Source organism: Dermacentor silvarum, chromosome 7 (assembly GCF_013339745.2).
Source record: "Dermacentor silvarum isolate Dsil-2018 chromosome 7, BIME_Dsil_1.4, whole genome shotgun sequence".
Taxonomy (NCBI): domain Eukaryota; kingdom Metazoa; phylum Arthropoda; class Arachnida; order Ixodida; family Ixodidae; genus Dermacentor; species Dermacentor silvarum.
In genome coordinates this window covers 16,408,240-16,423,772 of record NC_051160.1, presented here as the reverse complement: position 1 = coordinate 16,423,772, position 15,533 = coordinate 16,408,240, and the positions used below count along the sequence as shown (strand labels likewise).

The 15,533-nt window shown below is 50.1% G+C and overlaps 1 protein-coding gene across 1 annotated transcript in view; it reads left to right on the top strand.

Annotated features, from left to right (window-relative positions):
* LOC119458600 (son of sevenless homolog 1-like) overlaps positions 1-14,272 on the top strand; it is a 57,413-nt gene extending 43,141 nt beyond the window's left edge. Inside the window, 5 exon segments of the mRNA XM_049670274.1 lie at positions 452-634; positions 1,575-1,692; positions 3,129-3,298; positions 5,679-5,795; positions 13,961-14,272. Coding sequence (XP_049526231.1) covers positions 452-634; positions 1,575-1,692; positions 3,129-3,298; positions 5,679-5,795; positions 13,961-14,257 — 885 coding nt within the window. The 3' untranslated portion in view covers positions 14,258-14,272.
* Positions 14,273-15,533: the final 1,261 nt, after the last annotated feature.

Here is a 15,533-nt window from a genome sequence, read left to right as displayed (position 1 = left end):
GGCCAAAGCACTCAGCCTTCTAAATATCACCGTGGCGTGCAGTTACAATTTCACCTTGGATGTTAACGTAGATGCCACAACTTCCGATTTTGGTGCCTATGACATGCTAAACGTAAGCCAAACGTGGTTGTCCTCAGCGAGTTGCAGTGCGCTTAGCCAGTGGACTCGTGGCGGCACCCCGCGGCGGCCGCAGTATCTGCGAGAGATAATTGTAGAAAATAGAGATAATCTGTGCTTTTTATGGCTTTTTCTTTTTGATGCAAGGTTGTGTAGAGTCGCAGAGACTTCGAGATGCATTCTGTTTCTTGGGCTCGAAGATGTTTTCTTAGCTGTCCATGTAGACTGTCTCCAATACTGTCCAGAATTGGAACATGCCCTAGAGGGAGATATGTGGACCAGCAGCGGGTCCTTGGCCATGGGAATAGCAGGTTGTTGTTGTCTGTATGTGCAGTTTTCCTTCTGGTTGGAGCGGTGCATCGTGGAAACTGATAACTACGAGGAGCGGTTGGCTGTGGTGTCTCGCATGCTGGAGGTGATGCTGGTGCTGCAGGAGCTCAACAACTTCACGGGCGTCTTTGCTGTATCCAGTGCGATGTCCAGTGCCTGCGTGCATCGGCTGGAGCACACATTCAACGTGAGCAGCAGCCTTGGGTGCAATGCAACATCGTTTGTTGAGCAGCGCGAGGGAAACTTCAGGCAAAAGTGGCACCCCAAATTGGACAGACCTGGTGCTGCTGCACATGTCATTTTGTAAATTTGACTGAAGGGTCAAGTTCAGACTTCAGAGTTGTCAAGTTTTATGATCATTCTGAAATGCTGCCGTTGACTCGTAAGTGACTTGGGCTCCTAGACATCTGATGCGCAGGACAAAGTGAAAGTACAGTCACCAACTCATTTTTTAAACAGGTAGTGAGCCACGTAAATGTCCAAATAATTGGGCAGAAATGTCTCATTAGAAAATTTAACTTCCATTTCGTTCTTCTTCACACCAGTAGCACCATTAACAAACTTGCTTGGTATTGTGTGTCAGTCAAGTAATATCTACTTGAAATTTTCTACTACAGTTAAACCTGCTTATAATGAACCTCCATATTACGAATTCCTGGATATAACGAAGTTTTTCTATTCCCCGACATGACTCTATAGAAGCACATGTATTTGAGAGCTCTACGTAACGAAGTGGCAGCGGGAGACCCCCTCGAAATAACGAATTTTCCCTGCCGACAACCTAGATGTTTCGCCCCAAATTTTGTCATTTTTGCGCGAGCAGCAACTGGAAGCACCTTCTCCGCCGCGACAGAATGCGAAGCGGCGGTGTCACGCTTGGCGCGCACAAATTCATGGAGACTGCGAGGCGAGAGCGAGTGCACGTGTGCGAGAGGCGGGCCTGCATCCCTCGGCCCACCGATCTTGCCGCCGCGGGCGTCATCTTTCCCCTTCCCTTCATTCAAACCTGATCCCGCCGCTTATTTTTTGCTCACAAACGTTGCAGCATTAATTTCATGTTGCTGTGACAGTGCATTTACTCTGCCACGTTGGTTGTGTGTAAAGCAGTGTGAACTGTGCTGGTGCAGAGTATCAAGTGCAACCTGAAGAAGGCACTGGACGAGGCGTTCGACCTGTATTCCGACCACTGCCGCAAGTACCAGGAGAAGCTGCGTTCCATTAACCCACCCTGTGTGCCCTTCCTCGGTGAGACTGGTTCCATCAGTTGGTCATTCTGCGCTTTGTGACATTTACTCTCTGTGCAAGGAATAGTTGGACAGGGTGTGGGAAAGTGTTGTGCATTCTGCTGTGTTTTTCCTCATGTGTCAGTTAGGCAGCCTGGGGCTGTGTTTTGTAACCATCCATTTCATTTCTCATTTTTAGGGTGAAAATAATGGAAAATGAGATGGATTATTGTGAAACAACGCCCCTACTATAAATGAGTGGTTCATTCGGCAGAGCTGCTGGCTTTCTTGTGCTGAAACTTTGCTCCGTGATAGACATTCAAAGTGTGGCATTTCGTTTAACCCTTTACGGCATGATGCATCACATATGATATACACAGAATCAACTTCCTCAGACTTAACAACGCTAATAGGAAAGGAAATCTTTCATATTTAGCCTGAATGTATGTCGTGTCTAGCAATGATAGCTGCTATAACTTTGAAAAAAATCAAGTAAACTTTTTTCTTGAAATGTGTTTGACGGTAGCTTGTCACAAAACAGACAAAAAGTTCACAAATAGTTTATTTTCTATAAGTTGTACATCTGGAAACACTGTGCGAGAAATATCATGGCATTCATTTCCTATCAGTCTACTGTGATGTTTTGAACAAGACATTTGGATGCGAGACTGTGAGGCAAGCATTGATTGCTGTTTCATATGTTCATTTTATTTCCCCGTGTTTCATATGTTGCGCAGTTTTGTAAGCTAGAGCACAATTTTGTTTTGTTGTGAGAGGACACATGTCGTGGCAAATTATGATGTCGGTACAGACAGGCAACTGCATGATGACTTTAGCTCTAGCACATCAAACCTAACAATGTACAGTGGAATCTCGTTGATCCAATCTTCACGGGAACCGGAAAATAAAGCGTATCACCCGAAAATCGTATCGTCCAACGTAGTATCCAACCAAATCGTATTACTGGGAAAAGGAAAAAAAAAGTATTACACAGAATCGTATCAACGAGATTTCACTGTACTAATGCGCCAACTTTTATTACGGCCCTTTTACGGCACAATGTATTTTTAGTATGTTGTACATCTTCTAGCAGTAACATCACTCCCATCATTTTTGCATGGCTTTATACACCACTGTCTCCTTACACTTTACCATAACATGCAATCAATGACCTGGATGTATGCGAAGTGTTGGGAAGCCGGTCACATGGTGCGTGTGTGTGCGTGCACGTGTGTGCATGTGTGTGTGTGTGTGTGTGTGTGTGTGTGTGTGTGTGTGTACTTACACACAAATACACACACAAACATACAGATGCGGCGAAAAAAGCTGGCTGGCTCTGTTGTTGGAGGGTCAAAAATGAAAATGACGTAGTACGTCGAAAGAGGTGCGACATATGCAGCGCATTTCTCTCACATTTAATGCTAAATTGCCACTGATGTTTTTTTATTATTGTTGCAGGCATGTACCTGACAAACATTCTGCACATTGAGGAAGGCAACCTGGACTTCCTTCCCAACCACGAGGGCCTCATCAACTTCAGCAAGCGCCGCAAGGTGGCCGAGATCACCGGCGAGATCCAGCAGTATCAGAACCAGCCATACTGCCTCACTGTCCAGCCAGAGATACGGGTAGGCACCGCTGGTGTACAGAGTGTGCATAAACTGTGCCTATCTATGCACTTGCTTATGACACGTGACAATCAGTGGCACTTCTGACAGCAAATGGCTGAGGCTAAATGCTGCCTATGGAAGGAGGCAGCATAGTATTACAATGTAAGAGTGCAGCCTGACAACACTTGTATGCTTCTAATGCAGTGAAGTAACCGCGGGAACATAATCTATATGTCGCCACATAACAATGTTGTCGTTGACGTGATTGGGCTGCTTGAAAATGGGAGAAAGGAAGCTTTTAACCCAACTGCAGTATTGCTGTGCTAAGTGATCTACTTGCACTGAACTAACAGTGGATCTTATTCCCTTTTGCGTTTATTGCATTCCTCACAAAGAAAGCCCCACCAGAAAAGGCTGCGAGAAATCGCACAGCATGAACATCTTGTTTAGCCTTTAAGTTTTAAGGACTCTAAATAAGGCACAGAAGGACGAGTGCAGAGAATGACATTAAATGTGAAAACTGGCACACAAAACTGCATGCACTGGCTACCTCCTGTATCAGTGGAGCTGCAGGCCACACATGACACTGCCCTCTTTTTTGCAGCATATGAGTCGTACTGCTCTTGCATGAAAAATTCGAGTTGAGCCTAGAGTACCGTATTTACGCGAATGTGGGCTGACACTATAAAAACAGAATGTACAAAAGTTAGGCTTCCGCTTATGTTGTTTTTCACTGGTCGATCTGGAGCGAGTGCTCGTATTTCACCAATCCGAATCTACCAGCAGAGAGCAAGAATGCTCCACGGTCGAGCACACCGTAAGTCTGTGCTCACACATGGCACAAATCAACTTCCGCTCCGTATGTTCCTATGGCAACCAAAGTCGCCGTCCCACAGCGAGTGGAAGTGACTTACGATTCTGGTCCTATTTTCGCCTGAATTCGCTCCTCGGCAGAGGAGCAAAGTGAGAGTAATCTGCTGCGGAGTGAGGTGATCAGCTACAGCCAGTGCAAAGTGCGAATCCACTGTAGATCAACCATTGAAATCCGGATTCGCTGGCATGGAGCAAGAAATCCTGCTCCCGATTGACCAGTGAAAAACACCATTAGATTTGAGAATGCGGTTTGGCCGCAGCCACCAGGCACTGCCAACTGCGGAAAGGTTGACGCCACATGGTGGAAGAAGGTATTGCTGATTTTATCAAGACACCTGCCTACTTCAACATGCCTTGATAAGCCTACTTCACTTTAGGTTGTGACAGCATGGGATGAAATTCAGGGCGATCTCATAATGCGAGTATTGCGGAAATGCAATGTTCTTTGTTCTTCTTGCACTCATGTGGCTTTTTGCATTTGGCTGACATTCAAGAAATGTTTTTAAAATTTTCTGACCATCCGAATTTGGAAAGTCAGCCTAGAGTTGTACTAGAATGTACCATACACTTAAATTTCGTTATAACGAAGTCGAACGGGCGCCGAATTTTTTTTCGTTATAACCATTAGTTCATTATAGCCACTGACTAATTATTATACGGCTAATTATTGTATGCGAGGGTGTACTCGCTACGGGTAAGTCATCGCAGAGGCATTAGCTCCCGTCACAGCCCAGTGGCTGTGTCTAAAGTAAAGTGCTAATCGAAAAACGGCGAAAAACTGGGATCAAACACAAAAACACGAGAACTGATTTTATTGTGCTTGACGCTAGCTGTGTAGCCTTTCATGTAGATGGCGCGAAAAAAGTCTGTGATGCTTTGCTGCTGCATCTTCCTCAAGCAAAGGGCGACCTTCTCAGCAGCAGCTGCTATCTCGAGACCACCTTCGCCGTCTCCGTACCCGCCAAAGTCGCTGGCTTTTCTCTGGAGTAGTGCGCCTAGCACGCTAACAGAAGTTAGGCTTGGCCAGCTTGGCTTAGCTAGCTTGGTCAGCTTGTCTTGGCTTGGGGGCATTGTCGGTGCAGCGTAGCCGCGGGAGGTTTAAACTGGTACATTAAGAAGCCCGCAAAGCGCCGCGTATTTTAAGAAATCAGTATTTTGGGTGCAAAGTGGGCGGTTAATTGTCATTTTGGAACAAAAATTTTTCGTTATATCCCTTGATCAGTATAAAACTTTTTCGTTAAAACAAAATTTTATTAAACACACGTGTTTCTATGGGGACTTTCAAGGGGAATTAAGATTCTTTCGTTATATCGATTATATCAATATAAACCTGTTTGTTATAACGAGATTCAAGTCTATTTATTCATATGATATGAATAAATATGGTACATTCCTAAGAAGCAAAGCTAGAACTCCAAAATTCAGTCTTTAGGGTGCCAAAATGCTTCACAACAGAATGTCTGCGAAATGCACAGTAGGGATGGAATGGGCAATGACTTCTTCCCATTTCTCTCCCATTTGGCAGCAATTCCTGGAAAACATAAACCCACAGGAAGATATGTCGGAGAAGGAGTTCACCGACTACCTGTACAGCAAGTCGCTGGAGATCGAGCCCAGAGGTTGCAAACAGCCTCCCAAATTTGTGAGTGTCCCATCATTACTAACAGCATTGTGAAGTGGCAACATCTGGTGCCTTGTAGAACTGCGGCATTTCAGGTCAAGCCAAATGGCATTATGCTGTCTCCACCCTCTTGACAATCGCACTGCTATCGTGATCATTGCAAAATGGAACTACACTCTTGAATTATGAATGCGGGTGCACATTTCATCTTTACAGCTGTGCATCTTTGTCATCATGCTGGTTGTGGTTATTGTCTGAACAGGCGGCGTGAACACTTCGATGACAGCATCTGTGTTCCATCCAGCCTCGATGCCTTCAGGTAGCATACAGTGGCTTATGTTCATTCACCAGTTAGTTGCCTGCTCCTAAATTCATGTAGTGCTACATGACACTACAGTCGAGCCCAGATATAACGGCCCCACTTAAGGCGAACTTTCACTTAGAACGAATGAAACCCGCACGACCATCAAAATATAAATTAGTTCAATGGCACAAAATCGCACGTACAACGAATGTCTTTAAGCCCTGCCGATCAGTTACAGCAAACGGACGGCGTAAACCCGGCGCCGTGATGCGAGATATAACGATGGCCTCCGACCCTTAGACTGTTTTTCTGAGGCTCCTCGCAGGCAAACTACCCGTTTTGTGCCTCTCTCAAGCGAGCTACCCTCTCCCCGCAGGCACGCCCTCTCTCAGCCGAAACGCGCTGTCTCCACGCCACCCGAGTGACCGTGCCCGCTGGGCAGCAAGGCTCCGGTGGAGCTGCGTTGGTTTCGGAACTGTGTGCCCCTGCACTACAGGCACAATGCAAAGGCGTGGCCACTCTGCGCAATTTATTCGCAGAGTGGCTGGGAGAGTTTGACGGCGACATGCAGAGGCAAGGCAGATGCGTGATGCTTGTGCTTAACTGCTCAGCGCACCACGTTCTAACTTCTCTGATGGCAATGACTCGACTTTTCCTGCCGCCTAAAACGACTTCGAAAGTGCAGCTGCTTAATTTAGGCATCGTATCGGCGTCGCATTGTGGAGCGCTTGCTCATCGCTGTTGACCGCCCGCCTGCCAACTTGCCGCTTCGAGTTTAACTATATTCAGCTGTTGATGGTGAAGGCGGCCTGGGCGGAGGTGACGGCCGCTTACGTGTGGAACTGTTTTGGCAAGGGCGGCTTCGCCGACGTAGTATCTGATGGCGGGCCTGACGCTTCCGAAGAGGTTCAGTCCGGCGGCGATTTGTGGCAGCACATCGTCGACTCCGACATGGGGGGCCATGACATTGGCTGGGATGATTTTATTCCTGCTGATGAAGACACTGACATTGCAGAACCATGCATGGACGAGGCACCGTTCGTGAAGTGCGGGCCGAGAGCGACGCGGAGGAATCGGATTATGATGAAACTTCAGAGTCAGAACTCATAAGTGCGCCTGTAGCAGTGGGCTACATAGAAAGTCTCGGGCAACTTGTCTATGGAAAGGGCCCTGGTGAAGAGCACGCTTGCGCTTTAAATATTGTCACGTAGTAGTGACGATGAAGCAAACAGTCGTAAAACTGGGAATGACGAAACTGATTCTTTATTGGGCGAACCTGTGCCCACAAAAGCAAGTTACACTTGAAGCTCAACGATAGCGGCGAACACAGTCGGCGATCGTCGAAATCTGATCAGCGGCGAAACGCGTCGGCTTTTATACCTGAGTCATCGAAGGTTCCAGATTAATCCCTGATGCCCGCGTGTCTTCCAGAAAGTTCTAGACAATTCGCGTCGCTCATACAATCAGATTACATGGGCGTCGGTGACCACAGACGACGGATAGAAGCATTGATAACGTCCGAGAAGCTTCCAATGCAGGCGCGTCCTGCGCCGAGCGATAACGTTTAACATTTGTCAGCCAATGTTGAAAGCGGCCACCGGTGAAAGATAAACATGTGTACGTGTCAATACCCTCCCCTTAAAAAGCATCGTCCCGATGCTACAAACAAACACGAAAGCGAAAACAAAACCATGCGTAATAAACAAAATAACAAAAAACAATAACAAAGTAACAAAGTACCTAAGTTTGTCAGCGGGCGTAGAAAGGCTTAAGACGCACCACGTGGATGACTTCAGGTCGTGCCCGGCGCCGCTGTGATTGCGAAATGCCGTCTGGCACGACCTCATAGTCCAGTGCGCCAATACGTCGGGTGATCTTATATGGTCCGAAATAGCGACGTAACAGCTTCTCGCTAAGTCCTCGTCGGCGTATCGGAGTCCAGACCCAAACACGGTCACCGGGCTGGTACTCGACGTAGCGTCGTCGAAGGTTGTAGTGTCGGCTGTCGGTCCTCTGCTGGTTCTTGATGCGCAGTCGGGCGAGCTGTCGACCTTCTTCGGCACGCTGCAAATAGGTGGCAACGTCGAGATTTTCTTCGTCGGTGACGTCCGGTAGCATGGCGTCAAGCGTCGTTGCCGGGTTCCTTCCGTAGACCAGGTTGAACGGCGCCATGTGCGTCGTTTCTTGCACGGCCGTGTTGTATGCGAAGGTCACGTACGGAAGGATGGCATCCCACGTCTTGTGTTCGACGTCGACGTACATTGCCAGCATGTCGGCGATGGTCTTATTTAGGCGCTCGGTGAGGCCATTCGTCTGCGGGTGGTAGGCGGTGGTCCGGCGATGGCTTGTGTGGCTGTATCGCAGGATGGCTTGAGTTAGTTCTGCCGTAAAGGCAGTACCTCTGTCGGTGATGAGGACTTCTGGGGCACCGTGACGCAGGAGGATGTTCTCAACGAAGAATCGGGCTACCTCGGCAGCACTGCCTTTGGGCAAGGCTTTTGTTTCGGCGTAGCGGGTGAGGTAGTCCGTAGCTACGACGATCCATTTATTCCCGGACGTCGACGGCGGAAAAGGCCCCAGTAAGTCCATCCCAATCTGCTGGAACGGTCGGCGAGGTGGCTCGATCGGCTGTAGAAGTCCGGCTGGCCTTGTCGGCGGTGTTTTGCGTCGCTGACAGTCTCGGCATGTCCTTACGTAATGGGCGACGTCGGCAGAGAGGCGAGGCCAGTAGTATTTTTCTTGTATCCTCGCGAGCGTGCGGGAAAAACCGAGGTGTCCAGCCGTTGGGTCGTCATGGAGAGCTTGCAGAACCTCTGGACGCAATGCTGAGGGTACCACGAGGAGGTAGTTGGCTCGGAGAGGCGAGAAGTTCTTCTTTAGGAGAATGTCGTTTTGCAAGAAAAACGACGCCAATCCTCGCCTGAACACCTTCGGCACAGTGACGGTCTTGCCTTCCAGGTAATCTACAAGGTTCCTTAGTTCCGGGTCGGCTCGCTGTTGTTCGGCGAATTCGTCGGCACTGATGGGTCCCAAGAAAGTGTCGTCATCCTGGTCATCCTGTGGCGGCGGTTCGACGGGGGCGCGAGACAAGCAGTCGGCGTCAGAGTGCTTTCGCCCGGACTTGTAAACGACGGTGATGTCGAATGCTTGAAGTCTCAGACTCCATCGTGCGAGGCGACCTGAAGGATCCTTCAAGTTAGCTAGCCAACACAAGGCGTGGTGGTCGCTCACAACTTTGAAGGGCCTGCCATAGAGGTAGGGGCAAAACTTTGATGTAGCCCAGATGATGGCGAGGCACTCCTTTTCTGTTGTGGAATAATTTGATTCCGCCTTCGATAGCGACCGGCTAGCGTAACTTACAACCCTTTCTAGTCCGTCAGTCCTCTGCACAAGAACGGCGCCGAGTCCTACGCTGCTTGCGTCGGTGTGAACTTCGGTATCGGCGTTTTCGTCGAAATGCGCAAGTATTGACGGTGATTGCAGGTGTCGCTTCAGTTCTTCAAATGCTTCGACTTGCGGCGTCTCCCACTTGAACTCGACGTCGGCCTTCGTGAGATACGTCAGTGGCTCAGCGATCCGTGAAAAATTCTTGACGAAGCGCCTGTAATAGGCGCACAGTCCAAGAAATCTACGCACTGCCTTCTTGTCAGCGGGCGGAGGAAAGTTGGAGATGGCCGCAGTTTTCTGAGGGTCGGGGCGCACTCCAGACTTGTTGATTACGTGGCCCAAAAACAAGAGCTCCTCATATGCGAAGCGGCACTTTTCTGGCTTTAACGTGAGTCCGGAGGTTTTGATTGCTTGAAGAACTGTTTCAAGGCGCCGCAGGTGTTCTTCGAAGCTTGAGGCAAACACAACGACGTCGTCCAAATAGACAAGGCAAGTCTGCCATTTCAAGCCTGCCAGTACTGTATCCATGACGCGTTGGAAAGTCGCAGGTGCCGAGCAAAGACCAAACGGCATGACCTTGAACTCGAACAGTCCGTCTGGTGTTATAAAGGCAGTCTTCTCCCGGTCCCTCTCGTCGACTTCGATTTGCCAGTAGCCGGTTTTGAGGTCCATCGACGAAAAATACTTTGCGTTGTAGAGTCGATCCAAGGCGTCGTCAATCCGTGGGAGGGGGTATACGTCCTTCTTCGTGATCTTGTTGAGGCGACGATAATCGACGCAGAAACGTAGGGTTCCATCCTTCTTCTTCACTAACACCACGGGGGACGCCCACGGACTCTTGGACGGCTGGATGATGTCGTCGCGTAGCATTTCGTCGACTTGGTGCCTTATGGCTTCACTTTCACGCGCCGAAACTCGGTACGGGCTCTGATGGAGTGGGCGGACATTTTCGTCGGTGATGATGCGGTGCTTGGCGACAGGGGTTTGTCGAACTTTTGACGACGACGAGAAGCAGTCCTTGTATTGCAGGAGCAGAGCTTTTAGTTGTTCTTTCTTATGCCTGGGAAGGTTCTGATTGACGTCGAAAGTTGGCTCAGGTATTATAGTCGTCGTTGCAGGTGCACTGGAATCCGTGAAGGCGAAAGCACTGCTGGCTTGTAATATTTCGTCGATGTAGGCGACCGTGGTGCCTTTGTTAATGTGCTTGTACTCAGGGCTGAAGTTCGTGAGCATCACCCTTGCTTTCCCTGCACGTAGCTCAGCTATGCCTCTAGCGACGCAAATTTCACGGTCGAGCAGTAGGTGATGATCGCCCTCGATGATGCCCTCCATGTCTGCAGGCACTTCGGTACCGACGGAAATCATTACGCTGGAGCGAGGCGGAATGGTGACTTGTTCTTCAAGCACATTCAAGGCATGGTAACTTATGCTTGTATCCGGTGGTAGCGCGTTGTGCGTTGAAAGCGTTATCGACTTGGATCTTAAGTCGATGACTGCACCGTATTGGTTTAGAAAGTCCATGCCTAGGATGACATCTCTGGAGCAGTGCTGCAGGATTACGAAGCTCGCCGGGTAAGTGCGATTGTTTACCGTGACTCGGGCTGTACAGATTCCAGCCGGCGCTATTAGGTGGCCTCCAGCTGTCCGGATATCAGGTCCTTGCCAGGCCGTCTTCACCTTCTTTAACTTGGCGGCGAACGTGCCACTGAAGACGGAATAGTCGGCGCCAGTGTCGACGAGAGCGGTGACGTTATGACCATCGATGAGCACGTCGTCGGTAGACCGTCGTCTAGCATTACGGTTAAGTCGTGGCGTCGGATCACGGCTGCGTCGGCTTGCTCCGCTGCTGCTACGTCGCGTCGGCCGGTCTTCTTGCGGCGGCGAAGTGCTGTCAAGGCTGTTGCTAGGCGGCGTGCGGATATCTCGTCGTAATGATTCGCGAATCGTCGTCGTCGTCGGCGGAGGATCTTCGGCATTGCGTCGTACAGCAACCGCACCTCCATCGGTTGCTGCCTTTAGTTTCCCCGGTAAGGGCTGGGAGATCGGCCCCGGGTGGGACCGGTGTACTGACGACGATGCGGCGAGATGTAGCGGCCTGGTGACGGCGAGCGTGAGGGTCGTCGGGGTTGCCACTGGGCTCCGGCGAGGTAGTCGGCAATGTCGCGCGGTCGTTCACCCCGCACTGGACGCGGCGCGTTGACGGCGAACCCTCGTAGGCCCATCTCGCGGTATGGGCATCGGTGGTAGACATGGCCGGCTTCCCCGCAGTGATAGCAGAGCGGGCGGTGGTCGGGGGCGCGCCAAATGTCCGTTTTTCTCGGGTAGCTGCGCTGGGCGACGGGCGGGCGTGCTGGCTGCGGCGGCGGCGCTGGGCGATGGAATTGCGGCGTTACGGGGCCCTGGCGCGAGCGCGGAGGGGGGCCTTGACGACGGGCGACGGCGGCGTATGTCATCGCTTCCGGCTGGGGTTGCGGCGATTCGGGAAGTCCTAGCGATTGCTGGATTTCCTCCCGCACGATATCGGCGATGGAAGCAACTTGAGGCTGCGACGACGGTAGCAACTTCCGCAGCTCTTCGCGTACTATCGCCCTGATGGTGTCTCGTAGGTCGTCGGAAAGTCCTTGGACTTCGGCGTAGTGTGGCGTCGAACGGCGATTGTATTGCCGGTTGCGCATGTCCAGTGCTTTCTCGATCGTCGTAGCCTCCGAGAGAAAGTCTTGGACTGTTGTTGGTGGATTCCGTACCAGTCCGGCGAATAGCTCCTGCTTAACTCCCCGCATGAGCAAGCGAACTTTCTTGTCTTCGGGCATAGCTGGATCGGCGTGCCGGAACAATCGAGTCATTTCTTCAGTGTACATACCGATGCCCTCATTCGGGAGCTGTACACGGTTTTCCAGCAAGGCTGCAGCTCTTTCTTTATGGACGACGCTCGTGAAGGTGTCCAGGAAGGCGGCTCGGAAGAGGTCCCAGGTTGTTAGTGAACGTTCCCTATTCTCGAACCAGGTTCTGGCGCCATCTTCAAGAGAGAAGTAAACATGGCGCAGCTTTTCGTCGCAGTCCCACTTGTTAAACGTAGCGACCCGGTCGTATGCCTCCAGCCAGCTTTCGGCGTCTTCACATGGCGAACCGCGGAAAGTCGGCGGCTCCCTGGATTGTTGCATCACGACCGCAGATGTTGGCGCAGGGGCTGTCATGGTAGCTGCTGCCGAGGTCATGACTTTTGTCCTCTTGGTCTTCTCAGGTAGGGGTTCGTACTCCGGTGGCAGGTTCAGTAGCCTGCGACTAGCTCGCTGGTCGGGGTAGGCGTCGACGTCTTCCAGACGGTGTGGGCTTGGCTCACGGCTGGACGGGGGGGTCCGGTACAAGGACATAAAAGCACCTCCACCAGATGTCACGTAGTAGTGACGATGAAGCAAACAGTCGTAAAACTGGGAATGACGAAACTGATTCTTTATTGGGCGAACCTGTGCCCACAAAAGCAAGTTACACTTGAAGCTCAACGATAGCGGCGAACACAGTCGGCGATCGTCGAAATCTGATCAGCGGCGAAACGCGTCGGCTTTTATACCTGAGTCATCGAAGGTTCCAGATTAATCCCTGATGCCCGCGTGTCTTCCAGAAAGTTCTAGACAATTCGCGTCGCTCATACAATCAGATTACATGGGCGTCGGTGACCACAGACGACGGATAGAAGCATTGATAACGTCCGAGAAGCTTCCAATGCAGGCGCGTCCTGCGCCGAGCGATAACGTTTAACATTTGTCAGCCAATGTTGAAAGCGGCCACCGGTGAAAGATAAACATGTGTACGTGTCAATATTTTAAGCTGGAGACCACCCTCTTTGGATGTGCACTGTAGAAACAGGCGAACATCACGTGGCTTCTTTTGCAAAAAGAAGAAAAAAGTTAGGGCACCTTATTATCATGATTTTTTTTTTTTAGCTGTGGTCCACTTGCTACGAACTTCGGGATATAACGAACGGACGCCACATGACACTCAGGTTCGTTATAAGCGAGCTCAACTGTACATTTAAAAATCTGCCACCGTGGCCACAAGCAATGCTGGCTAACATTCCCAGGGCCAGATCTACTACACATACACTAATACTAAGGAAGTGGGTGGAAGTGCAGCCAGTGCTGTAGCTCAATTGCTAAAGCATCGCATGTGTAATGCGGAAGATGTAGGTTTGGCCCTCACCAGCAGCAGGTTACCTCTTGCAAACATAAGTGTGCCCATATAATCATACATGGGTGCACCTACACCATGGCACTATGGGGTCAACCACTGGCCGCTAGGTGCTGATGCTTGTGAACTGGGGAAAATGTTTACCAGGCATGGAAGTTAGGCGTTGCCATTTCACCGACTTGGTCCCTAGCCTTCGTCTCATTTTTCCTTCTTGCCCTACTTCACCAAGTAGAGCACAATTGACCATGGTGAACAGGCCACCAGTTTTGTGATACCACTGTATAATTGATGGGCCTGACTCTCCCTGCAGCCACGCAAGTGGCCTGAACTGCCACTCAAGTCACCGGGAATCAAGCCGCGGTTGACACGATCAGCAGGTAGCCACCAGGTGCTGCCCAGCTGGGGAGGTGCACCCCCTCCCTCTGAAGGGGAGGACGCCACGCCTCCAACCAGCCCCTCCACACCGCTGACGCCCCCCTACATCCAGCACAGCGACTCCAGTGTGTTTGCGCCTGTTCTGATTGGTGCCGGTGAGTACACACTCACCTTTGTTGTGCTTGCACTGTGTTTGTTGGTTTCACTTACGATGCATTCCTGGCACCCTTAGATGATTCAAGATCAATGCTACAAGGACAAGAGACAGTGGGACCACAGGACTAGGCTGTCCACTGTCTCTGGTCCTTTCATTGCACTAAGGAAGTACACAGGAATGTCAACCAATTTGTTCGTATTCCCACCGTGGTAATAGGAAATGGTGGCTCGATAACTTGCTCGCATCCAGGCAGACGTGATCAGTGATTGTAATGGTAGTGTGGTTCATTAAAAGCCTTCAAAGCTTCAAATAATGCGACTGAAGTACGCATTCCATTCTCACGGACAGACACAAATGCCCTACTTCGTTGCGTAATACGCAATTGTACGTTGCAGCACTGGAACCAACCAGATCATCAACACAAGCGAGTGCATAAATGGGGCCCAGAAATGACATACCGCATTCCTCACAAGCTCAAAAGAAGCCAATCAAGCATTGTGCACCGGATACGCCTTGGTGTCGCATTCACGAATCGTTACAGGCATATGATTGGTTGCAGTGGCATTAGCCCCAATTGTGAATACTGCCAGGTACGAGAAACACTTGACCATATATTTTGCGTTTGTCCCGCGTACGCGCAAGAACGACAGAAACTGGTCTCTTCAATTGCAGAAGTCCATAAGAGGCCCCTATCAAATGAGTTTATTTTAGGTCCTTGGCCCAATGCAAACAGCGCAGCCATGATAACCAGTGCCGCTTCAGTCTTTCTACAAGCCACTGGGCTAGACGCACGGCTTTAGAGATGCCACAACGTTGTAAAATTGTACATACACACCTCCTCCTCTTATCATTATCATCCATCAGCCCTTTTCCTCCCCGTCCCTTCTCCCCAGTGTAGAGTAGCAGGCCAGAGCAAGTTACAGCTCAGGCCGACCTCTCTGGCTTTCTGTAAATAAATTTCTCTCTCTCTCTTTCTTTAAAGATTTCTATATTGAATCTTCAACATGATACTGTAGCTTTCACAGGAATCACTGAAGTGCAATTGATGTGAAAATAAGCAGAAACTTTGAGAAGGCAATGGTTGCTGCAGCGCCATTGCCCCTCTAAGGTTCATCGTAAGTCCATATAGATATTACGATTTTACCACATACTATGCGGGGCACCTGCACATATGCAAGGTCTTAGTTCCTACAAGGTTACTCATACTCCTGTGGCTATGATTGAAAATCACCTGCACGTGCATGAGATGTTGCAGCAAAGTGTGGATTAACTGCCAGTACTGTCAAAAGCTTGTAGAGTGGACCAATTTGAGCAGTCAGTCTAGGAAGCTTTCACACAAAGCCTTGGTATA